The 27,526-nt window shown below is 38.9% G+C and overlaps 1 protein-coding gene across 1 annotated transcript; it reads right to left on the bottom strand.

The window, feature by feature from the left end:
- Nucleotides 1–827: 827 nt before the first annotated feature.
- On the bottom strand, nt 828–25,783 carry LOC139966712 (methanethiol oxidase-like). Its single transcript, XM_071970013.1, has 10 exons — nt 25,534–25,783; nt 21,727–21,887; nt 19,325–19,510; nt 11,228–11,354; nt 7,375–7,557; nt 6,915–7,096; nt 5,189–5,267; nt 4,061–4,182; nt 1,828–2,039; nt 828–1,150 (listed from the first exon to the last, which is right to left on the bottom strand). Exons 1-10 carry the CDS (start codon nt 25,535–25,537, stop codon nt 967–969), a joined length of 1,440 nt encoding a protein of 479 aa, XP_071826114.1. The 5' UTR covers nt 25,538–25,783; the 3' UTR covers nt 828–966.
- Nucleotides 25,784–27,526: the final 1,743 nt, after the last annotated feature.

Here is a 27,526-nt window from a genome sequence, read left to right as displayed (position 1 = left end):
TCATCCCTTTGCTGTTCTTTGATAGTAACTAAAAATTAACTCTTGCCTCCCAGTACGTTTTTTATGTTTTTATTATACAAGCGTTGTTTTAGAAACCTACATGGAATGAAATTTAAACAGATTAATCTATCTTATATATAGCTCTAATTATGTATCCCCTAACATCACCCTTAGAATGACCAGACAAAAGGAAGCCCCATGCAATGGTAGAAATAAGAAAAGGCTCAACTGATTAGGAAGCAAATTAACAGAATATATGTATCGATAATGAATTTTCAAAAGTATTTTATGCCTTGTCCACATTTGAGAACACGAGGGAATAATGGGTTCTCGTTTTCCTTCGGAGCGACTCCGGACGCATATCCACATTTGAGAAAGGGTGGCAGATCGAGGTGAGAGAAAAGAGGATCAAACGAGTGGTCAAAGGTCACGATGACCATTTACAGATCATGTAGCTAGTTGTAGTACTACCCTGGGTCTGCATTTTAGACTCACGGTCACCGTCGGTCTGTGTTTACAGGGAAGTGACAAGTGCAAATATAACTGAAGGTCATACTACAATCTTGATTGCCCCTGAGGGGTCAAATTCCGGTCTACAAAGGAGAAGTTGATTGCAAGGTCTGATACTGACTAAGGGAGTGTTCACAAAGTGCAGCTGATCCCCCTCTACCTCCCCCTTGCTGTGTCAGATCCCCCTCCCATTCTGATCCCCCTTCCATTCTGATCCCCCTCCCATTCTGATCCCCTCCCATTCTGATCCCCCTCCCATTCAGATCCTCTCCCATTCTGATCCCCCTTCCATTCTGATCCCCCTCCCATTCTGATCCCCTTTCCATTCTGATCCCCCTTCCATTCAGAGATCCCCCTTCCATTCTTAAATGTGAACATGGCTTAGAGAGCCAAGGCCTTCACATCTATGTCACAATCTTTGATGGCGATGAATCCCCCCAAATAAAGGTTAATTGTCTACAGTTTTGCCTCGGTCTCCACGAGAAAGATATCAGAGGAACAGTCCCCTCCTGGATATCGCATCTCGTGAGCCAAGCAAGGTCCGTTGGGTTCCTTTCCGAAATCCACCAAGAAGCTCCGGTTGAGGGTCATTCCTCCTTTTTTGGTATCGATATCGATTTGGAGCATGACTGAGCCAGTTCTATACGACAAAAGAAGAGAGAGACATAAAAGTAAAGGAACTTGCATGAACGACAGAAAGGCGTTAAGAAACAGAATAACACAGAGATGGATTCATAGAATTCAGAAAGAGTACCTTGTGCATAAGGCAGGTTGCTAATGATGGACTGAAGAATTTAGTTCTCTTTTTCAAACAGATTTCAAATCTCATACGCACCTAAAACCTGCATGGTTCCCTAGTGTGGCTAAATAAACATTTCATGTGAATAGAGGTATAACTGTCATGAATAACTTCCCCAAAACAGCTCAGCTTAGAAGAACGTTCAATATTTTATAATAGAGATGGGTTTGCAAACTGCATGATCGAATTACTGACGATCTTCTCAGGGTCAAAACCTGTTGACATTCCACAGTGAAAACAGGAAAATAAAAACAAAAACAAAAATAAAAGGTATCAGATCCCTGCATTGGCACTTTGACTAGATTAATAAAACAGGCCTACTATAGCCCCTGTTCACGACTGTTACACTACGATATCTCCCAAACGGAGCAAGCTTCTGCTCAGTTATTTGAGGGGGGAGGGGGAGGGGAGGGGGGAGGGGGAGGGGGAAAGGGGGTGGGGTGGGGATTTCTGGTATACAGCTAAAAAAGGATGGTTGGGTCTGTGTCCCATTTCAAAAGTGATTCCAGTGATCTTACTTCATCATATCCGGATAGAATTGATTGTCCCATCCGCTGTAGAGGGAATTCGTAACGTAAAGCCTCTTGCCGTCTAAACTCAGCTGCAACATCTGTGGCCCACCGGTCACCTCACGACCTTTGACATACACAGACGGCGGCTGTTCTTGTAGTTCCTCGTCGTGGGTGACCTTCACAGGTCCGTCAGCAGTGATTGATCCACCCAGAAATAACTGAAGAGAACAGGAATTTGAGGATGACGTGAACCGATTCAAGGTTGAATGTTTTTTTGATTGTTTACATACTTGTCCTCTATCTCAGTAAAACCAAAGAATTTTTACATTCACCTCTACCTAAAGCATCCTCCTCTACCTGAACACCTCTGACAAATATACTAAACGGAAATCCACATCTACCTATCGAGTATCCACCCTAAAATTCACCTCTACCTACCCAACCTCCTCTACTAGGAATTCTCTGACAGAATCCAATTTACCTATCAAATATCCACTCTAAAACTTACCTCTACCTACCCACCCTCCTATACTAAACTCAAGTATCCAATCTAAAACTTACTCTACCTTCCCACCCTCCTATACTTAACTCAAGTATCCACTCTAAAATTTACATTTACCTACCAACCCTCCTCTATTAGGACTTCTCTGACAAAATCCAATGTACCGTCTCCTCTACCCAAGCATTTTCTGATATAAATACAATTTAAGACAGTTCTACCTACACTTACTCCTTACTACCTTAACTTCCTCTACCCGACCATCTCTGACAAATACACAGTTACAACCACCTCTACTTTCTTATTCCCATTTACCAGAGCTTCTCTGAAAAACCCAAAAACTTCAAGCATGCAGCTCTTTAATACTACGCATCCTCCACCTCTCTCTCTGTACAGTATACAACCACTGTTAGTTTTTGAGCAATAACCCTTTAATCGTCAGTGATTCATCAAAGTGGCTGGTCTACTTAGTCTAGTACACTGACTACTATGTCAGTTCTTCAAAGGGCCTCAAGTAACGTGTCTACAATGGATTTCAAATTTTACCAAGGATAAATGTTGTTGGGTGACCATTCAAGGGTGTTCTCGTGTTTGCATACACATAAAAAGAACACTACAGTTTGAGCTTCTAGAATTTAAAGAAACAAATTATTTAATATTCTGCAGGGCTGGACAAAGGAGAAGAGGACATCATTAAATAACTAAGCCTTAAAGGAGCATTCCAGACATCTCATTTTAAGTGGTGAACGTCCTTAAACTATAAAGATACATTGCCAGCTGTCGACGCTAATTTGCCTCATTTGTAAGAGTTAAGCATCTCGACAATAAAATTCTGCCTAATGTCACGTTAAGTGTCGTTATTTCTGAGTGCTTGAATCAAGTTTGTATTGAGAGATATGATGATGGTCGTTAAGAAATGTTACTATCGTGAAGAAAATTACATCAAGTTAATTTCCATTATGGAAATACTGAACATAGTGACTTAGTTAATTAGTGGGTTACTTTCAAACTGAACTTAATCCTTCTAAAACTGAGTTTATTGATGTCCCCTAAATCTAGACAGAAACCCGTACCAAACAGCAGTCAGACCATATCTCTCCCAAGTTTTGTTACATTCCGCCTTGATTTCTGTAATTCTATTTTCATTGGCCTTCCAAAAAATCTGGTAATTCGACTACAAAAAATTCAAAACTGGGCTGCCAAACTTATCTTCAAGCAAACTAAGTTTACACAAGTTACCCCTCTTCTTAAAGCATAATACACTGGCTTCCAATTGAAACGCATATACCTTTCAAAGTCCTTATTTTAATCCACAATTGTATTTATAACAAGTTATCTCAAAATTACCTTTCCGAACTTCTATTAGTAAAACAATATAAGCGTTCCACCCATCAGTCAAAATTCAATACCCTCCTAGTACCTAGAACCAATGGGGTTACCTATGCCAACCGTGCTTTTTCAGTTTCTGGTCCCAAGTTGTGGAATTCCCTCCCAAATCATTTAAAATGTATACCTATTATATCACTTTTCAAATCTAAAATAAAAGCCTACCTCTATGCTAAACATTTTTCAATTTGATTTGTAATTAGTTTTCATTGTTGCATTATTGTTGTTGCTTTTCTTTCTATTCAAACTATATATGTACGGCGCTTTGACAACTATTTTGTTTTGTTTATAATTAGCGCATTATTATTTCATATGCATAAAGTTTTATGTGGAGTTATTAAAGATGACTCATACTTGTCCGACTAGCTTTGGGTTTCTTGTGTCCGACACGTCGTACTGTCTGATGTCTCCGTGAATCCAGTTACTGAAGTAGAGGAAACGGTCATCCATAGAGAGCAAGATGTCTGTGATTAGACCTGAAAAATAAAGGACGGAATAATAATCGGTATCAACTACGGACGGAACGATCATTCGTGGGCAAGTAGACTTCACATTAACGATGTTCTTAGTCAGACCATGTGAACCAAAAACAAGACTCCTGTCTAATTTGAGATACTCATGAGATCAGTGGTGTCCCCCAAACTTGACGGTTCGTGAGGAACTAGACCGGTAGATGCGTAAAATAGGCCCTCCCGCGCCTGAAAGGCAGTAATCTGCTTTACGAGGAGCAGCCACACACTACATATATGTGCGTGTGGGAGGCGTGTACTTTAAACATACATGCAGTTCAAAGACTGGGTAACCTTTCATGAAAACCAATATAGATATTAAACATGTGACTCGAACACAAAATGTTCTATTTTGTGTAGGACTGTCATATATAACAAACTTCTAAATTGAGCCTCTAATTTCACGATCATTTCAGTCTGGTAACCAGCAACAAGAGACACAATCTCCTCACTGAAAGAAAATGTCTATGTCATGCCAAGAACTGCTGAATCATCAAAAGATAACTTGATCAGTCTTAAGCTAATAAATGTGGCATGTATAATGCAAAGAATAAATATGACATGGAGCTTTTCTGTTTCTCTGACTTACAATACAAATAGAGCTGATAATATGTGACCTTATCTGGCTTACGAATAGAGCTGTTAATATATGACTATATATCTGATAGCAATTGCAAGAACGAAGGTTTCGGGTAAACACGGTTGTACAACAACCAAGGGAAAATGACTGATACAAGCAGGATTATAAACTAAACTTTGGTAACATTTGTACTGGCAAGATTGATCACTTCTGTGAAACAGATTGGAAACAAATGATCAGTGGGACAAACACATACAGTCTTATAGATTAAAGCTGCTTGGGCGAATTATAGATAGAATTGACTTTCCAAAGCATTCTAAGCATATTCTTTAAAATGCACTGCCACCACTTCTGAAAATTTCCAGTAAAAATGGTTAACACAAAGTTCTGTACCTGGCATATTGGGTAGAGCCCAGCCATCAACTTTCTTTGGTGGGACCTGAATGACCTTTTCAGCTTCCCATGAACCGTTCTGATAACGAAAGAATGTGTAAGGAGTAAATTTATCAGGAAGGTTTCAAAATTGTGGTCTGGATACTCACAAAGTTTGTGTAATGTGATGATGTTATGTGATTAAACAATCTACTGTTACAATAACACCAGTGAATCTAAAAATTTATGTTGGTGTCAATCATGTTTCTGTTATACCCTGTGTACAGTATGACTTGCATCATTTACACCAATTAGTCAACACAGCTAGTGCAGTACCATAGAAAAAGCCACCTCAAAGAACACCGATTACGCCAAAGTCGGTAAATTTGTTCCACCATCGATTGTACTACACAATGCAAACCGAGAGGATTGTTTCAGTTAAATGGTGTCCCTTGAATTCAAGGGACACCATTTAACTGAAACAATCCTCTCGGTTTGCATTGTGTAGTACAATCGATGGTGGAACAAATTACTGAAAAGCTTTAAAGCTTTTCACATGACAAGAAAGTGTCCATTAGCTATAGGTTGCATCCAAAAACCCGCCGTTTGTACTGAATGGCAGGTTTTTCCAGTTGGTTGGCTGAGTGATCAGTCCCATCTTTTCACACCTCAGTTGAGCTGCCTATTCATCTATTATGCAACTCTTCACACAGCTAGTAGCCAAATCACTATCAGATCAAGGCAGACATGGCAAGGTGTGAACAAATCAACTCTTCCAAACTAATCAGTCTGTTTGCAGAAGAGATAAAGTTTCAGTAAGTTGAGGTCAAGAGAGCTGAAAAATGCAACCTATGGCTAATGGACTAATTCTTGTCATGCAGTAATTGAGCAAATTGTGTCAAGATTTTATTGATGAATTGAATTCCATCCATAAAAGCAATGCTCTTATAAAGATGGATTTTTTCAATATCTGTATATGTACCATACTCAACCAATTCTAAGTAAGACTGGTAGGACTGATACTTAAAATAAAAAAAAATCTCGTTAATATTCCTTAGTCCATCAAACATGAGCCAGGAAACAATAGAATTAAGCACAGACTTCACAAGAAACAATAAAAGCCTTCTATTAACAATTGTGGACACAAATTTACTTCTACACCTCGGATGAAACTTTGGTGACCTCAGATGACCCTTGACCTTCATAACAAAAAACAATAGGGTTTTGCATTCAATAAGAAGGATCCACATACCAAGTATGGAACTCACTATTGTGAATACTTCTTGAGTTATCGTATTCAAAAAGCAAACTCGTCACATACAGTATATACATACATGCACACTGACACAGTACCATATGGCATAAATAAAATTAATATTTGCAAAAGAACCAAAGCTTACTAATAAATAGCCTAAATGTTTGATGTAGATCTCTGTCTTAAAATTGAGCAGATCCAAAAATATGAGAATATTCATAGCTTGGTCATATACTTCAATAATCACAAGATATACAGCCAAGTTCAAGTGAAAAAGCCAAGTAATATTAATTTTTTTTTTAAGCTACAGTAACTATAAAAGATTTGTGCAGTTAAGGGTAAACACTCTTCAATAGCCTTAATTGGTCAGAGATGGATCAAACTTCAGAAGAAGATATTACGATGTGCCTAAATCGGACACATTCTCTTCATTTTGTCTCCTTCTCATTTGGTTTCTTTAATCGAATTTGGAAGGAAAAAGTATCCTCTCACCGATGCCTTGTAGAATCTGTAAACTGACGAGGCCAGGGCGCATCCGACGAACCCTTCCGATGCTCGTGGATTGTGCAAGAACCGGATTTCCAAGGGGATGCCCCCTTCGTCACCGAGATTAATCTCTTGGAGATATTTATGGCTATCCCAGTCCCAGACGTGCAGGCTCTTTCCGTACAGACCTGAAATGGAAGCCCAAAAAAAAAAGTCAATATTTTGTCTGATGTGTTTTAATTGCCAACTTTCTAATCTAATCTTTTCAAATCAGGTAACAGTTTACCATACAGATCGAAATTATGGCAAGCAGCCAAAATATATCATCTTTTGGGCTGATGATAACATGTGTAGAGTAGCTGTAGGATTCCTTCCTTTTTATTTTTCTGTCTCTCTGTCAAATGAGTCTTGAGAGCTCCATGACCCTATATCGAGTGTCCGATGATGGATCTATCGACGCACTCACCGTTGGCGTAGTCGTTGGGATCAAATCCTTTCAAGAAGGCCTTCGGGGCTCCCCATTCGGTACTGATCAACACCTTATGGTACGGCTGATACCAAAAATCATATCCGAACGACGGATTGAATCCAGGAGCCTCCCAGTTGCCTTTCACTTTAAAGGTCTCGCCATCTAGCAATAAAAATCCACCTGGTGTGTAAAAGAAAAAGAAATCAATATAAACTATTATGACTTTAACAAGTAATCGAATAAACATACATAGTACACGCACGCACACGCACGCAACCATGAACACACACAAATCAGCACAGAGAAATTTGTGACAACGGGTCGAGGTTGAAGAAGAGTGGAACGGATGAATTAAAGGAGCGATGAGATCACTTTAAAATGACTTAATTGATGAACTTTACCAATTATTTTGAACCGCTTGTAAATTCAATTGACAAATAGTTATTTGAGCACTTGAATGCACTAGCATACAATACTGGTATACTAGCTGGTTACCCGCAAATAAACTGTAGTTGTTGCAAATAAATCCTTGCGATTTAGAATTTTTGGGGGAAGGAATAGATTTCATAGTAAACAGCTCCATTGCTGCAGGGTTTTGCCTACATAACTCTTAAGTATAATGAAATATTAGAGGAATCGGAAGGAACGTTGGACTAAATATAGATACGGCTATTTGTGGAAGTGAATACTTGAGAGAAAATCAGTATTTCAATTGAAATTATAACCATACATGCCATGACCGAAAAACCTTGTAATACCTGCATGCGAATATTTGAAATTAATTTTGTTGACATTTATACGGATCAAACCAAGCTGCTCTTTAAATCAGTTCAGTGCTGATTCAAAACAAATAAAACTTGCTTTTGAAGCAGTTTGCTTCTAAAATATATATATATACTTGACTCCACAATCACTTGGACTGAAAATTCAGGTTTGCATAGTAAAACTGTTTTAAAAGAAATGGGTGTTCAGGGGGCAAGCGGAGGAGGGGGAGGGGGTTGCCAGGAGTCAGTTCCACATTTGGAGTTGTTGTAAAATATACAACGGTTTTGTGGGTTGCTGCAATGGAATGCCCATTGTCTGTGTACATACTGTAGACATGTGTGTAAATTTTCTCACTGTCAAGCACACATGGCCACAAAATTAACTTTAAACTTTTAACACAAGATATCGATACAAGATGCAGTGTGCTGGGGGTTTAAGTAATAGTACCATAATACGTCTCTTTTAGTGATCGTTTAAATTCTGAACAAACGAAATAAATCTACTGTACGACCTCTCACCCCCGGTAAGTAAAAAATCCTAAACTTTAACACAAGAAATCGATACAAAATGCAGTGTGCCGGGGGGGGGGGGGGTTAAGTAATAGTACCATAATACGTCTCTTTTAGTGGTGGTTTAAGTTCTGAACAAACAAAATAAATCTACTGACTTACAAGCAGCTCTCACCCCTGTTAAAAAAAACCTTGACGATTCTATAAAGAAAACATTGACTCACTGGCCTTTTGTACCCAAGATAAATATCCCTGCACTTACTGTAAGTATACCGGAGGATTTACTCTGATAACATTGCCTATAGAAGTGTAAACATGTGACTCGCCTTGACAACCATGCCTTGACGACGTGATCATTACATGATCATGCAGTAGCAGTACACAGAGTTCTATGAGATCCAGCATAAGAGTAGATCTACTGTTTGTTTTAGTGCTTTGGTTTGCATAACTACCTGCATTTAAATCACAAATGAGCTGTAACAATCTTCAATACGATAAAGACACAAAGAAACACATAGGGGTTTAACAGGACTGGGAAATGGAAAAAAATCAAGATAATGCTGATAATAATGAAGTGAAACTATACGAAAATTATTCGTCGAGTAGATTGTGAAGTAAACTAACAAAATACTTTTTAGAAGATATGTGGGTTGTTATTGGATTAAGTAAGATCAAAATCAGTTCCCAGGGGTGGCACCATTCTCTCTTCTTTTTTTTTCTTTTTTTTTTCCCCGGTTCATTTTAGTCGATTAATCTGTCGATCGTGTTTGTTAAAGTCATAAGTAAACAGGATGCCTCCTTGGAAGAGGCTTATAGATGAATATATATCTTACTTTTATATATATATATATACTTTACCTTTGATGACAAAGCAGAATTTAGTCTTGATAAGAGCAAAAGACAATGTTGTACAAGCTGGGTGCAGATGGCATTGTTCCATTCAGACATGATGGAGATACGATTGTAGACTTTTAAAACAACTACTACAGATAAAAACTGAGAAGAATGGTCTCTGATAATCCAAATGAGTGATTGAACGGTGAAGGGTCATCGGAATCGATCCCAAATTTTTAACATGCTGAAATTTGCAACAAGTTTATCATTTAAATGTAAACATTCCTGAAGGTAGATCTGTTCCTGCAAAGTATTCCCAGATATTGCAGATAATGATAATAAATGGATAATCAGAATATCTCATTCTGGTCACCTGCTTACACATGTCGAAATGTGAGTAATATAATATCTAAGTTTTTGGCATATTCGATGACCTTTAATGGGAGTTTGATAAAAACTGACGACTCCAAGGGCGTAGGAACCGGGGGGGGGGGGGGCTGGGGGGGCACCAGCCCCCCAGTGAAAAATGTGGTGGGGCGGAAGTATCATTCCGCCCCCCCGCTTCGCAAGTCAGAAAACCCCTTTTTCATTTCCAAATGAGAAAAAAATCTCATTTGGAGCACCAAATTGCATCTTAGTCCAGGTGAAAATGCAAAATTATTTACAAAATGGAGTGGGTGTTGAAGTGTGCTATATCGCACCAAAAGCATCTGAGGCCACCTAAAAATGCAAAAAATTTCCAAAGGGGAGGGGGACACCCCCTCCCCTTAAACCCCTCCCCCAGGCCGGCCATCAGTCTTCAGCCCCCCCCACTCAAAAGTACCTTCCTACGCCACTGGACGACTCTGTAATTATACCAGGATTGAAGACTAGTGTCGCTGCATCATGGTATGGAAAGCTACATGCTACTGTACATAGAGATTATGATTTGTACACATCTTGACTGAGACTGTTGAACAGAAGCAGTAATAGATTGGGACAGACCCCTACCAGCTTATGATACTACCCTACAGTGTTGTTCTGTTGTTATTTACTGTTCTGCGTGCATTAATTAATAAATTAAGGCAAATACTTCCACTTTTTGTAACTTCCCTCTAGGCTCATGAAGAGATTCAAAGGAGGTATTTAAACAAAGGATATGTTGCTATGATCAGCACAGACCAGGAGTTAGAATGACACCGTACTTAAAGGGTATGAAGACTCTCGCAAAAAGGAACATCTAATGCTGGTTATCTGACCTAGTTTTGAATGAGGTGTAACAGAAGTGTTGGACACCACCATCCATCTCAGAAAATACACACGCAGCTTGCTACCGTCGGTATTTAGACACTAGTGTACAGTCAATACATACAGCTACGGTCAATACCCACAGTACAGTGTACAAACGGTACAGCGATGGACATCTCAGGTCCAGCTAAAGATAACAAGGTATCATATGTTTCATTTCTGTCTGCATTTTGTGGCGACAAGAGAAAAACTTCACTTGCAAACAACGGAAAGTTAACTTTTCATAGCGCGGCACGCTGTTTGGGGCGAGTCTTCAATGCCTTTAAGACTGCTAGAACAGATGGTCTGCGGAGCTTTCCATCTCTGATCTACATATGTTACCACTTAAAGCAAGTTCAAACTGTGGGTTTTATAGTTAAAACACTCTGGTTGATGCCTACAGTACAACAAGCTTTAAGTAAATACTTTTGAAGCCGACACATCAAAAATACAAAAGAGAAATGAGTTTCCCCTACCTTTGCCCTCTCCTGGGTTTTTGGCATCGCCCATGGCACTGACGAGGACCTCTCCGCTACCAAGGCAATGAGAAGTATGGGGATTCAACAGACCAGACCCCTCTGCGACTTCCTCGGGCTCAACAATCTTTATACAAAAGAAAATGTACAGCAGGGTTTAAAAAAAAACTTATTATTCGACCATGCACAGGCTCTGTAAGAGATCTTTCATGTCCGGTCCACCCTGAAGGAGATTCCTTTCAAGAGGACTGACTCATGGCCCACCAAGCCCTTAACCTTCAGATTCCATGCCTGGCATGAATGAAAGCTAGCTCTTGAACTATGGACTTAAACATAATCATTAACATATGTCCTAGTAGGAAATCCACCATTTGGGACATCGTCTGGTGTTGCTGAAATAAATTAGACAAGAGAGGGATTGAAACCCTAAGGAAAGTAACTTCTACTCTTTAATAATATTATAATGTATGATCCTTGAGGTTTCAATTCAGTACTTCATAGTATAACAATTAACAGCAAACTGAAATAAATTTACTATCATAAGAATTTGGTTTTAAAAGAAAATCCCCTTCAAGTGCAGATTTTGTCAACTTTCTGTTTCCTTCAATTGTATTTCAACTTTTGGTGACATCGTCTGGTGTTGCTGAAATAACTGAGGTCAGGGACGTAGCCAGGGGGGGAGCAGTGTCGATTTTTTTTTTTAAACTGTCGTTTTTTTAGCATGGTATTTTGTCAGTGCTCTTTTGATCTTGAATACTCGTCAGCTCCGTTAACTCGATTGTAATCGTAGTAACATTCACGCCTACTGATTCAACTACTTACTTAGTTTGGCAGATGCAATTAGCTAAATTTAGCTTATAGCCAATTACTGTACAAGCCTACAGTTGGCCACTGTGTAATAAAATACATATTGCCTACCTAACCGCACTCTATGGAATGTCACGAACTGTATGCACAACAACGTCGACAACGTTCGTTCAATGAGTCGTCCTAAGTTGTTGCACGAACAGCATGTTATGAAGCTAAGCTAGCAATCGTACGTGATACGCACTTCCTATAAATAATTATTACACTGCTAATACACTGCGATAACGATATTTGTTTTTAGGCCACTGCATATTTGGCTGTATTTCAAAATATGAAAGTTTATATTGTCCATCAGTTAAGTTCGTCAAATGTATTAAAGTCCAGACATTGGACAATAAACAAGAATCATCCTACTGGAAAACTTGTAAAAGAGCACTATGTTTGTCTTTCTGATATATTATGTAAAAGAATTTAAACAGGAAACAAAATCTGCTGATACTGATATCATATGATCAGGGCGTAGCCAGTATGTAGCACGATAGTTTCATTCAACACTCTACCCGCCGAAAAAGACTATAGGATCCGATCTTGTCAGTTTTTTAACATGTAGTTAAGAACCCGTTTACGCAGATAATATTTCAGTTGAGAAAACACTTGAGAAATTTGCATCAGATGGCAATCGTCGGATAGCTCTCGCCTTCTCTTAGTAGGCTAACTTAAACATTTACTAGCTACAGTTGTATCAAAGACATTTCTGGACTATCTTTGTATCTACAAGTATCAGAAGTTGAAAAGTAAGACTACTAAGACGGGGGGGGGGGGGGCGTTGATGGAGTGATGTGTATACGCAAATAAGATAATACAATAAGATTTATAAAGGGTACTAAATATCAGGCTGCATCAGTCCAATCGAATTTCTGCAAAGTGCCCTTTGACGTCGGTGCCCCCCCCCCAGATTAAAAGTGCTTCCGCCCTTGTGTACCTTGCTAATTTTAATACATTATGTATTTTTGAATTACGTACTATTTTAACTCGTTTGTTTTTTGGGTTTAAAAGTGATCTTGAATGAGGTGTCTCAAGTTAGCAAGAGGCCAGGGAACCAGAATGAACACTAGGGAAGGGCCGTTTCCGGCCATCTGGGGGGTTTGTAAAACCAAAAATTTTCTTGTACGCTCCGCGCCAACCGATGGTGGCGCTCCGCTCAGATAGTCGTGCCTACAACTTTGAAAATCCATATCAATCGCAAAAAGCGCTCCCCCCCTTTCAAATTCCTGGCTACGTCGCTGACTGAGGTGTGATCATTATATATAGCGTTGGTACTTTCTTGAGTTGACAGACGTTGATTCACCCCCAGCATGGAGCTAATAACGAAATAGCTCTGTGATCACAGCTAAGTTATACAGTATGATACTTCCTTTCTATATTAGTTCACCTATAAAACCAGAAAGTGGACAGACAGTGGACAGACAGAACGAGCTTCTTTGCCGCCAAATGCTATCGTTTAGAACATTTAACAAATGTTGTAAAACTGTACTCAACATTTTCAAAGTTTGACCCGAAAGAGACCTTTGACCTTTTGACAGTTTTAACTATATTCACAAAATATAAACATTTTATCCAATTAAGCTCTACTTTTGGTGTTCATTGTTAAAAGATTGTCAGAATTTGACCTCTGGTGACTTCAGATGATTGTTGACCTACAGCTACAAAAGACAAGTTTCTTATACTGAAGGGTGGATCCACAAGTGTAGTTAGTATTCAAGTGAGTTCATCAAGGCATTGAAGACTCGCCCCAAACCACGTGCAGCCATCTGAAAAAGTTAATTTTCTGTCGCTTGCAAGTGACGTTTTGTTCATGTCGCTTCAAAATGCAGACAGTAATGAAACGTGATACCTTAATTGTTATCTTTAGCTGGACCTGAGATGTCCATTGTTGTATCGTTTGTATACTGTGCTGTGGGTATTGATCGCGGCTGTATGTACTGACTGGACATACACTAGTGTCTAATTACCGACGGTAGCAAGCTGTGTGTGTATTTTCTGGGACTGATGGTGGTGTTTAACACTTCTGTTACACCTCATTCAAACTAGGTCAAATTACAGGCATTAGAAGTTTCTTTTTGCCCCAGTCTTCACACCCTTTAAAGGTTTACTTTCAAAGTTTATATTCCGTTACAAGATTGTCAGATTTCAACCTCTGCCAGGCGACCATGACCGTCAAGTCTGCCTATATAGAAAAGCTGTCCACCTCAAATTCACTCTAGCATTAATAATTATGTTACTAAAAAGTAGCATAAACTATCCCAAGTACTGCCATTAGGGTTCATTCTTGAGCCAGGCCCACCTAATTAATTGACCAGCCAACCATTTGATTGAAAAAAAAAGTGCTCTAATGGCCAGCACTAGTATACTTTCCTGTGTGCGAAGACAAGTTGGGCTTGACCACTGCAGTAGTACACTGTGCATGTCTTTAATCATGAATGTGTGCAGAGGAGTGTTAGGTATGGCTAGCATTACCAACTGCATGGGTTAGATATTCAATCTCCCCTGTTTTTGGCCACAAACAGGCCGCGACTCTGATGGTATTTGCTATAGGCAGTGCACAGATCGTAATGACCACAAATGACTATGACGAACAATAGCGTTCTCATCCATACTAAAGCAAATCAACATGGCCATGTATTAATTGCTACCAAGCATTGTTTTTGAGGTGCAATATCATACTGTATTTATTAGGATTGCAAGCTGTAGGTGATGACCTCTGTTGAACTCAATTTATGACCTTTCAGCTGCGCAGAAAGCAAAATGGGTCTTGTACTTGGCAAGGTGCAACCAGGGCCGTCTTAACGCATGGGCCCACTGGGCCCTGGCCCAGGGCCCCGCGATGTCAGGGGCCCCGCAATCGTAGTAACCCCATGTCTTAATCTGGGAGGAAAACTTATTGAATAGTCCATTATGCCTGATTGAAATCGATACTTGACAACTTGTGACGAGAGTTGGTGAAACACTTCAGAGTTTGACATTAAATATTCGAATCTGAGTTGGCAACCCTGGAATATACAATGCCCCGAACAACTTACACAGAGAAACTGTTACTCCGTAACTATAAGAAAGAGGAAATTGCCTCAGCCACGAAAGGCAATACCTCACTACCAAACCTAAACAAAAGGAACCACGTACCACTTGTGTTCAAGCTCACTTATACACCCCATATCAAAACCACACATTTGAAAAAAAAACACTTTTGAAACATTGGCACTTAATCTCGCAACACGCGGAATTATCCAAACTGTTTCCAAAAGAACTGATTCTAGCCTACAAAAGAGCCCAAAATCTCAAAGATTTACTTGTTCACTCAAGGTTTCGTACTAACGAGGAATCAGCTGACTCTCACAGGCGCGTAGCCAGGAATTTGCCAAGGGAGGGGCGAAACTGTAGATTCGGCATTGCAAACTATCTAAGCGTAGCGCCACCATGATTGGCGCGAAGCGTACAAGAAAATTATGGCTGTAAATGCCTCCCCGATCACTGGAAATGGCACTTCCCAGGCCTTGTAAGTTGCTTCTTAGCATTTTCTCTTTTGAAAATACTAGCGATATCATAAAAACATGAAGAAAAAGATATTAAAAAAAAGCTCAATGGGGGGGCGGCTGCCCCCTTCGCCCCCCCCTTGGCTACGCGCCTGGACTCTCAGGGTTCACACAAAGCTCTTTTAGATGCCCTTATAGCTGCACTATGAGGCCATAAAGACTTGTGCACAGAAAATAGATGCATTTTTAGAACGAGATGCCCAGGCCGAATATAAAATATTCAAAGGCTACTACTGATGAAGCTCCTCCTATAATGTTTGAGAGCAGAAACCGGTCTAGTTGGTCATAAGAACCTACGCTAGTCTCTCCTACTATTAACAGTACACTCGATTCACCTAATAGGTGCAGTTATGTTTCACCATGAGGAGCATGCTATAAGTTCATGTTCCTCGGGCCCTCCCTTAAAAATACTTCATGTTCTTGGCGACTACGTTGCGTTAGATAGTGTAAAACCGCCTACACCCCCCTTTCAATTGAAATACTCAACACAAGGGTGTTACAAATGGTGAGTCCAGTATTGTTAGGGAAGGGATGGAGGGCAACTGAAAGATTACTCTTCAAGATATATCACGTATTTTATTCAGCTAAAAGTTTTATGCTTTATGCGCGACATAGGGAGGGGTGGTAAATGCAGGCATGTCTATGCTTGAGCGATTGTCAAGGATGTCAATTTTTCACGCAACTTTTTTCGAACTCACTTAATTGAGGGGCCCCGCTCCATTGCCGGGCCCAGGGCCCGGTGATCTCTTAAGACGGCCCTGGGTGCAACCACATATATCTAAGCTTGAAGTTTGGAGAAATGGCAAATTTACAACGTTATCAGAGTTTTTAACATTGGTGACCTCTATGAAAAACAATAAGCTTCTTGTTCTCACTAAAAGTTGGGTGGAGTTCATCCAAGTTTTAGTTTTGAAGTTTTTCCCGGCCACCTGTGGACTATTAACTTAAAATTATTCCAGCGGGATAAGTGACTGATAGTGCCGAATACAGCTACCATTAATAAGCTTCACTTTTTGTCCAAGATATATCATTCTAACAAGTCTCATAAAACTAAGGGACATTCACTTCGGATGATGTCTTGTAGAAACAGGCGCGTAGCCAGGAATTTGCCAAGGGAGGGGTGAAACTGTAGATTCGGCATTGCAAACTATCTAAGCATAGGGCCACCATGGTTGCGTACAAGAAAAGTTTGGCTGAAAATGCCTCCCAGATCGCTGGAAATGGCACTTTAAAGTTGCATCTTAGCATTTTCTCTGTTGAAAATACTAGCGATATCATTAAAACATTTTTTTTTTTTTTTTTTAAATATGCTCAAGGGGGGGCAGCTGCCCCCTTCGCCCCCCCCCCTGGCTACGTGCCTGTTTAGAAATCTCAACTTTCAATACCAGCAAACAAGAAAACAGTTTTGAAGAAAAATTAATTTACTTTACCTCCATAATATGGAGAGAACACCAGCTGCCAGTTCACCCACAAATGGGTGATGAACTTTAGGACTTAACAGTTTTATTGAAACAAAATCCTCAATTCAATATATGATTCTGAAAGATTTCTTGAGTCCAATTAACTCATTAAAACCAATATTTATAGACATCCATTCCATCTGCATCTTACAAATTGCTCTCCACTGACTGTGTCTGTTGAGACAATCCAAGCTCTAGATAAATCATAAAACTTACTGGTTTATATATTTACTTCGCTCCTCGCTTACCTGTCTCCCCACAACATTAGCACCTCATTCTACCGTGTCTAGTATGTCCTGGTAATCTTTTAACACTGTGCACCCTCAACGACCGGTCCTATCCGGTCAATGCCCTTCCTTCTCATTCTACCAACCAAAGTGTTTACTCATGCGTTTTCGTAGTGGATTCAAATCTTTCGAAAACTGCCCGGATTACATTGGATTTTTACCTTCTTTACATCCTATTGGATTTCTAAGCGTTTCAACAGCCTATTACAGCCCGATAAGTATCCTTTTCTTATTAGGGAAGGGAGTTTGGGGGCTGTTTTTAGTGTGCTCTAGATAAATACCGTTTGCAACCTGATACTACCTCATGTCATGCCAGAAACTGTGTTCATACCCAAATATCTACCCCTGCTAATGTGCATCATTAAGTACCTGTGCATGGTAGATTACATCAAAAATTATACCGAAAATAACTAAAAGCAAGTGGATACCGTGACAGCTTTAATTTCTCTCTGCCATCATGTACATGGCTGGCTCTTGGTCTGTTTTTTTTGGTTTCATTTTTTTCATGAGCAGAAATCTTAATAGCATTTTATGTTTGTGGCATACATATGCCACGACACATATGTTTCTAATTTAAAGGAAATCTGTCCTTTGTCAAAAGCAAACATGGAAAGTTTTAGTAGCCTAGATGGATTTCCAGTGCCTAACCGACTGATTAGGAATCAGTCTTACTGTCACTTCAATGTCGCCAAGAACCAGGTAAACCACTTTTACAAAGTTGCAACACGCTCAGCTGGATGCAAAGAACACATCATAGATTTCCTACCAAACGTCAAACAAGTTGACTTGGGTTAAATCTGACAATAAGAATATGAAATGCACACTGGAGGCATACTTTTACAGTTAGCTACTGTACACTAATGTTACATTTTTGCAACATTCAATCACCTTGACCCTTGCACCCTCCATCACACTTCTGGGATCGGAACTGGTTTAAACTGGTATATATCCTGGAGCAAAGTAACCAGCAAAACTCAAAACCTGTTTGGTACTCCCACCAGTGTCATGAGGGCAAAAGGGTCATGAATATATGTACTGTTTGTACAGTAATTTCAGCATTGAAATAGAACTGGCGGCATGCTTTAACAACACCAACTACAATCGAATGAAACATCTAGTCTAGTTTTTAGCATTAATGTCTATCACTGAATGTTTCATTGCTTATGATTTTCCTTCTGTTTAATGGTCCTAGGTTAAAAAGGGGAAAAAAGCACATCATATGTGACCACAAAATTTGCCACAAATTTAAGTCACTGTTTTTGTTGTTGTCTGGTCTGTTCTGATATTACTTACCTTAGTGTTTAAGGGATAAACGAGCAAGGATACTAACTAACCTGTCTACAACTCTACATCTGCTCTTTCCTATTCTACCTAAACTACTGTACAAGATCGACTGGAAAATTCTATTTACAGTAGTACTCAGTAGCGGAGCGTCCATACAGTCAGGGGGGGCCGATGCCCCCCCCTGACGGACTCAAATGGACTGCTGGCGCCCCTTTTAAGCTAATTTTTACCACTTTTTACTTATTCGCGATTATTGACTTTTTTATTGCGCTCTCAAATACCTATTGACATTTGTCACATTTTGTTGGTGTAATTTTCTGACAAAATGGCGATGACACCTATTTATTCTTCGTTTATCTGCAAATTAGCAAGGCCAGGAAAGGGTCATTTCCGGCGATCTAAATTTCTGTACGCTCCGCGCCAACCTGTGGTGGCGCTCCGCTTAGAAAGTGTTGAAAGTGCCCCTACAGACCATTCTCGCTCCCCCCCCCGACCAATACCGGCCCTAGCTCCGCCACTGGTAGTACTGCTGCATAAACTTTCTAGAAGATAATAACTCCAATAGCTATGTCAGTAGATTTTCAATTAAACTTTTCCATTGAGGAAATAATACCTTGTCTAATTAGTGTAAATATCAGTCACTAATTGACACAAATTATTAAAGCTCACCTTGTGCAACTTTGGGGCTCTGGGATGTGACCCTGTGTCCACCACATAAATTCTGGAGGAGGACAGACAGGGTAAGATGAGCCGGTTACGAGATTTGCTGGGGTCGTTGAAGCAGCTACTGCAGCTGTTCCAACCACTGTGATGGATTTCATCGTCAAGATATGGCATTGGCAGTCGATGAATCACCTGCGTGTAGTAAAATCAACCAACCGTTAACTTATTTACTAAGAGTTAGCAATTTTAATGTGATATGTATGTATACTTGTATATACATAATTATAAACATAACTGTGCAGCATTTCATAGGCTACTGTATATTAACATTGACTGGATATGTCAGTAGAATATATGCAGGAAAGTTGGTCATACTGTATGATTTTTATATCGGACAGTATTAATGCAGCATCAATGTGAGTACCACGTGTGCAAACGAAAATGTGAGTGAATGGGGAACGTTGGGGATCATGACTGACTGTAATTATTACATCAGACAGTACACGTCCTATTAATGTTATTAGCACATGTAACCAATATCCGTGATTACAGCTGACGTATTTTGTGTAAGGAATGGAGCAGGTTGCAGATAATGAGGGCAATAATTGCTTCCCTTGGTGGTGAGTATAGCTTTGACAGCTGTTGGCTGCCGCTGGTCACTGCTGTACATGGCTCCTATTTTCAGGTCTAATATATCCAACTAGTCAGAACTATTAGACTGGTCGATGCATGCCCACGACGTTCCTAGTCTGACAATATGGCTGCTTTAATTCTGAGAAGAAAATTTTCACGGTCCTGTCTGAATTTTATTTTTTTGCAGCACTTGCACGGACGCTTGGTGCACGCAAACTTCAAGAGGAAGAATTAAAGACCAACTATGGAGACAACATTTTTTGGGGGGATTTTCCATTAATTTGGGAGTTTACATACACATAATCAACATACATGTGTAAAAAATAATCTTCGAGAACCTACTATAACCCATCAAAAAACGACCACGAAAATGGACATAATTTAGGGTAGTCACAAGACATGTACCTATGGAATTTCTGAAAACAGAGATTGACCCAAAGGAGCCTCTGGTCACCGTGTGACGTCATTGTTGGTATACCGCAAAAATCAAACACTGCAATAGGCACTGTTAATACACAGATAGCGAACAATTGTGCTGTATTTGACTTCCAATTTCGAGCGTTTGAAAAGCTGTTAGCTTAAAACAGGAACACATACAGACAAACAACTAGTTTTAAGACAATTTTAAGCAGAAAATTTAGTAAAATGGGTTATTTTATTAGCAAAATTTCCACTCAAATGGAGGCATCGTTTACATAGCGGAGCGTCAATAGGTACGTACGGTACAATATACTGTAGAACATGCAGATGTGTAGATGTAAAGAATCATTTGTATCACTGCCTATACTTTGTTCTATAGGGGGCAGTCTGTCCTGCCCCACTTTTTACCCACCCTGAAAACATGTAAAACATCTACAGGTACACTTAAACATTGGTTTAACTGCAGTTCAATCAGTATTCACCACCTTGCCCCTCCAATATCTCTGGATAAATTAGTCCTGCTTATATGACCAGGGTGGTAGAAACATACAGTTACAGTCAAGTAAGAATACAAGTTAATTAGCTTACAGTTTTTTTGCCCTAGTTTACTCATAAACCCAATCCAGGGACCCTCCATTTTAACATTTTTTGGACGAAACCAGCAGTGAGACCTGTACTGTATATATTCCTCAAAGTAATTTACCTATAAAAATGTATTCCTAAATGAGTGTACAACTAATTTATAACTACTGTACAATGAATGTTTCTTACATCTTAAAGTCATTGTCACGAACCCAGGATTCTGCAACTGGGACGCAAAACCTTCAAATTGCTTCAAGCTTGTTATTTTTGGGAAATAGACCCCACCTTACACACACTGACAGCTACTAGGCTTATAGATGCAAAACAAGGCAAAACAATTAAACACCTTTTGAATATTTTTCTTTCTTTCTTTTGAAAGGCCACAACTTCTCAAAGAACTAAAAAAACTGAAAACTGAACTGAAAATTCGGGCAATATGCTGAGAATTTTTCAGGCACCTACTGAAAGAAAAATAACTTGCAATATGTTTCTCAATGGTTAAACTGATATTATTATGATCATTATTATTGATCAAAATGATGGCAAATGATTGTATGTTATTGGCAATAACCATTGCATGCCTATATGATATACACATGAACATGTTTAAGGCGCACAAAAAATTTTGGATATATTTTTCGGGCAAGTAGTTACAGCCCCCCCAATTCAAATTGGGCTCCTATGCCTATGCGTCCGGTAGACACAACTATAAAAATCCTGGTAGCGATACTGGCTAATTATGATGTTACATAGTACTCTTAGCTCAAATTTACCTGACAGTATGTTGGTGAAAGTGGGTCCACATCAACCGTTGCCAAGAAATCTGGTTTCTTTGAGTCCACTCCACGGTAGACACAGGTGGTGTACAGAAGTCCTTCTGGAGGTGCATGGGTTGCATCCTCTGGGGTAGCATACCCTGGTCCTGAGCAACAAGCTGTAGTATGTTACAAGAGCAAGATATATGATTTATTCATTTTGACCACATATTGCAGGAGCCAAGGTAATTATACTACATGGTAACCATGATTCTGGTACATGTGCGGCCTATACCGTGTACCACCCTACTACAGTGAGTTGCATGGAATATATATATACACCAGTGAATAATTTAGTACATGGTAAATTTTTGTGTAACAGTTTCGAAGGCTCAGAATTTTGTTTCTTACAAAATGCTATTGGTCCTGTGTAAAAAAATAAAAAAATAAGAAAAATAAAATAAGAAAATAAGAAAATATAAAAAAATAAATAAATAAATGTATAAATAAAAAATATAAATAAATAAATAAATAAATAAATGTATAAATAAAAAAAAAATAAAACATAAATAAATAAATAAAAAAAAAACTGCTTCCTTTGTATAGCAATTTGACCGAATTGCATAGCATTTTGCGATCGATAGCAGATTTATACAATATTCCCTTTTCACACTGGAAACATCAGCACTCTCCTGACATGAACTTGTTTAAGGACGCACTTTACAATAGATCTCCTTTGATTCAACAGCTGGGAATAACTTGTATCTTGTATCATACATAGCTACATGCTATGCAAACTACACGAATGCAAACATGCACAGTATAGCGTGGGTTTTGTATACAAAACTGTAAATGACCATGGATTTACATTTTTTTCAAGAGAAACAAAATTTGTATATAACCCTTAATATACTGCTTAACAAATTGTACATACAAACCTAATAATCCCTGTTCAATTAAAACACAGAATAATCTACGTGCCTAATTAGTGGCCGAATTCATGACCTCCTCCACAGTGGCAAGAATTTATGGATTGTTGAACCTATCTATAATACTTTACAGTATTTTCAACTGAATTCAGTTGTTCATAATTTCATACCTTAATTAAAACTTAGTGTTATTGCTATAAAATACATAATATGCCATTTAACTCTGGAAACTCTAATGTAAACTTCATCCAATGGGAACAACAAAATTTATTTCTGACATTCAAGATTATATATCTTGGAATTGAAATACATGTACACAATTGTCATACTTAATATCTACTACATAGCTGCCTTGGCTAGATGGAGGTAATAAATACTTTTTACATTGGCAAAGCAAGTATGAAATTTGCAATTGACTGAACTTCATGGTCATATGTATCATGATATGGGCTGGCAATACAACTACTACTGACCACACCAAATTCAAAGTTGGTATCAACTGGAACACACAACTGTGTGACCAGTGTTGTAGCCACGCCGGTCGGCGCCGGTCGGGCGTAACCGCCACTAGTGCTTGCCGACCGGCACTCAGAGTAAATCAGCATCCTACCGACCGCCACTCAAGCTTCCTACCGACCGTCACAAAAATCAGTGAATCTTGTATTAAATGAAATCAAAATACACTGAAAATTACTCAAAAAGTAAGGTGCCAAGAACAAGATTTTTTTTTATTGCAAACACCTGCACAGGTGTTGTGGATCAAGCGATACAATCCAGCACTGAATCATACAAAACGGTATACAAAGATTCAGATTTTGTGAAATGCAAAATCCTATTTATTAAGCCTTTCCTCGTACAATACAAATAACAATGATAATTAATATGTAATTGTGACTTGTAAGGGCTTTACTAGGCGTGGGTTCAGTTCAGTGATGCCAGTGGGCGTAGGGTGTATTGAATAACATACCTAATTTTAGCTATTCACAAAGACTGTCAGGTGAAAAAATAGGGGTAGAATAGATATATGCACTACCAGAGGAAACAGCAACAGGCAAACTATATAGACATGTACTATTGTATAGAAATACCGTTACAATTGTATAGTGTACATTCTGTATCCGTTTACTTAATTTTCCTTGTTGATCATCCATAGTGTGCTTTCAACTAAAATAAGTAATTGACATAGTTTTCTATTTTCTAGCATATTACACTCAAGAGATGAGTTTTCCTTGTAAAAACTGTATTCCTACTTTCAACCTTTGACTCTTGTTCCACTAGTTAGAGATATAAAATATTTTTGTCATATTACTTTACAGATTGGTAAGAACATTCCTACATTTGGAAAGTGCACCAAAAACCCAGCCCTTCATTTTGGAAAAGCAGGACCCATCAACGGCTTTGTCTTCATTGACCGCGAAACAGTGAAATGTGGTATAAAAACAACCTAGAGAACGAACCATTGATCGAAAAACTCCTACTGAAATACAAGGTAGCATTAACTCACTTCCCAAATATCCAAAACCTTTCCGTATTCAAAGCTGTTACTTATATAAAGCCTCATCCCAATAGAAAATCCTTTTCCTAAGTGGGTCTAGCCCCCAGGTGTACTCCAGGTGTACTTATATATTAAGAACAAAGCAAAAAAATTCTGACAAAGTAGCAACCACAATAGAAATCGCTCTCCAAAATCTTGTCTCCAAAATCCTATTTACTAAGAAATTCCTCCCCTTTAAAGAACCCTACCTTGATGGCTCTTTAGTTCCCGACCTCATGTTTATTTATGGCTTCTATACAATGCTATTGCATAATACTTCACTTACTGTCAACCCAATAGAAAATCCTTTTCCTAAGTGGTTCTTCCTGGCCACATCAACAGTTTTACAACAAATTTTAACAACAAAAACATTCAATCTTTTAATCTGAACTTTCAAGCAGAACATACACTGATACTGTAGCTATAATTGCATCATGCTTCTACCAGTAGCCTATAGTTAACAGTTTTAAAAGTTAATTTGGATGAGAAAGTGTTTGGGGTATGATGTACTTAGGTTAGGTGACTACTGTTCACAACACTCTCTCAGCTAAGAATCATTGACATTATAATTCTTAAGTCCATAAGTTATAAATAATTAAAACCGGATAATCTAGCTTATGCCAAAAATTCCATTGTAACAGCAAGTGATTAAAGTAATGTGCTTCACTTGGAATATGCTCTGAAAAAGAGCCAATTTTGCTCTGCTTGGTGCTTACAAAAATTGTATAATTACAATCATATACTGAAGCACTGGAATTCATTGCTTAAAAGTGTGCGTCACAGAGATTGAACTGAAAAAAACAGCCATCTTGCAATGGCGATGATCAAATTGATGGACAAGCTTATTTGCATGGACTAGTCCTAGCTGTCTCAAGTCCGATTCCAGGGTCACTGTAAGTCCAAATCAGCATGAAGTCAACCTGAGTACTGAGTCAACAGACTCGAGTACTAAGAGCTGTTAAATGTCAGCATCACTTTGTCCAAGTTAATTGAAAGCACTCTTCAAAGGTAGTCTTTATAGGCCCCAAATTATAGCATGCTATAATTGCTAGACGTTTTCGAAAAGTACTTTAGTGCAGGTCTTTACTCTCTAAATTGTTCTCAGACATTTCTTATGGAACACACAGGAAATGACTGAATGTCCCAGTGAGAATAATTTTCTCGAATGTTGTAATCAAATCAATTTAAGAATTTTGACCAACGATGACCATATTTGAATGTCTAGTATTTGGGGCCGATAGTACAGCATAACTTTTAAAGACTGGGTCTAACTAATTGGGCCTTGATACAATTACATAGCCTAGTCAAACATGTACAGGAAGTAAACTGGCTGTCAATACGATAATATGTAGGCTGACTTACACATTTTCCAAGGCAAATTATAGTTTTCAAGTTCACGCACAGGCCTATCCGTGATGTAAAGGCGCTCTCAAAAAGTTTAATTGAGGCCTGCAAGAAATGACGAGGCTCTACCTGTCGGATTCAGTTGTGACGCCTGGGCTGATGTTTCGGTAACCAAACGTGCGATCCGATGAAACGCTATGAACAAGGCGGTCACGGTCACAAACCTTTCTTGTAGGTGGTATGCGCTCGGATTGGTTGAAAACGATTTGTACCGGGCTCAGGTGACATTGAAAAAATAACAATGTTGAAATATGTTGCCCTAGATATACTACTGTGGCCGAGAAGTTCCGTAACGAGATTCAAGAGGGGATGGAAGGAAACAAGGATAGAGAAATAATTATTAATAAATTGTTGATATGTTTTGAAAAATCTACTTTAAACAGCTTGTGTATTTATATATGTACAATAGTTAGAGTACCTGACATTTCGATCAAGCTTATAGCAGGACACTCTTCAAAAGCAAACTTTTTCATAATGTCAATATTTTGAACACTGACGTCATAAAATGATTTGATGTCGTAACACGAATCACTTGCATAGTGCATGCACAGATGAATAGTCTAATATTGCTGTGTCATCCAAGATTATTTTCTAACTCACATGCCAGTATGGCCAGTTAGTTATTGTGATCATGGGGCAGGAAATTGCGTCAACAGTTGTAAACTGCTTTATCATCCGTTTATTTTCAGTATGATATACTTTGAAATTTTGACCCAGTGAAAGCAGGGCAGGCGCGTAGCCAAGGGGGGGGGGGGGGGTGGGCAAAGGGTTCAGCCGCCCCCCTCCTTGAGCATATTTTGTTTGTATGTTTTTATGATATCGCTGGTAATTGCAAAGAGAAAATGCTAAGATGCAACTTACAAGGCCTGGGAAGTGTCATTTCCAGTGATCTGGGACTCTAGGAGGCATTTTCAGCCAAAATTTTCTTGTGCGCTTCGCGCCAACTCATGGTGGCGCTACGCTTAGATAGTTTGCAATGCGGTATCTACGGCTCTGATAGTTTGCATAGTCTGCATGATAGTAAAATGATTACTTATATTCATATCGTGTAAAACGCCCTGTAATTTTTGACTAGTTTATTATATTTTAATTCTGATGACCAATGACCGTTAGCCTTCCAACGTGTCCTTTGGAAATGGCAAGGGTCAAATCAGAAAGAGTGAAAAAAAAGAAGAGTTAACCTTGTAGTTTGACAATTGTCGATTAATCGTTATGATTTCATTGTCTGTTTATCTGTATTTGGACCATAGAAATTGAAATAGCTCTAGGTCAATTTCTATGATTTGGACAGATGTTACACACAGCCTGATAATTACATAAGAGTTGCGCATAGAGAACATTTAGGTTTTTTTCTAATACCTATGTTGTTGTATCAGTTTCAGTTAAAGATTGCGTTGAGTCAAGTTGAATCGACTAGAAGTTAGAGTTGCGGTTCAGGACTATAACTTCATTGCTGACCCTAGAAAGGGGGATGGAATCCGGAGGGTCTGTAATAACATAACAGTTGTTCACTGTGTAGCCGCGAATCATGTCATTGTTGCATCGTAGTTAGCAGTAATCAATAGGCTATATCTTTTTTTTTTAACTGGAAATCTCTCGTCTGCATGTGTCTTCGCTCTCCGTTCAGAGTTTAAATTGGGAAACTAACGATACTTTAGACTTGCATGATTATTTGCATAAGAAAAACGAAAAAAACAAAAAAACAAACCAACAGCAACAAAATTAACTCACCGCAAGAAAAGGACATCAAAGCACACAAGACGGCAAGAACAGAAATTTGTATTGAATGGTGGTATCACTGTTTATGACGTTCGTAGAAAAGAATCCGTGGAAAGATTGTCATCCGCACGAAAAAAAAAATCAACATATGTGGGTCAGCACCTTAAGTTGGTGTAATCAGATCCATGTATACATGGCTCTGGGCCATAATAGGCTATTAAATATTGAGGGC

This window comes from Apostichopus japonicus, chromosome 4 (genome assembly GCF_037975245.1).
Source record: "Apostichopus japonicus isolate 1M-3 chromosome 4, ASM3797524v1, whole genome shotgun sequence".
Taxonomy (NCBI): Eukaryota; Metazoa; Echinodermata; class Holothuroidea; order Aspidochirotida; family Stichopodidae; genus Apostichopus; species Apostichopus japonicus.
The sequence above is the reverse complement of the archived record's forward strand: the minus strand, read 5'-3'. Positions and strand labels throughout refer to the sequence as shown.

What these genes read in the sequence shown, in the direction of transcription:
- LOC139966712 (XM_071970013.1), bottom strand. An exon ending in GAGCCCCAAAGTTGCACAAG is followed by an intron (nt 11,355 to 19,324) that starts GTGAGCTTTAAT and finishes TTTTGTATAAAG; the next exon opens with ATTGTTGAGCCCGAGGAAGT. An exon ending in ACCCAAAGCTAGTCGGACAA is followed by an intron (nt 2,040 to 4,060) that starts GTATGAGTCATC and finishes TGTTCTCTTCAG; the next exon opens with TTATTTCTGGGTGGATCAAT.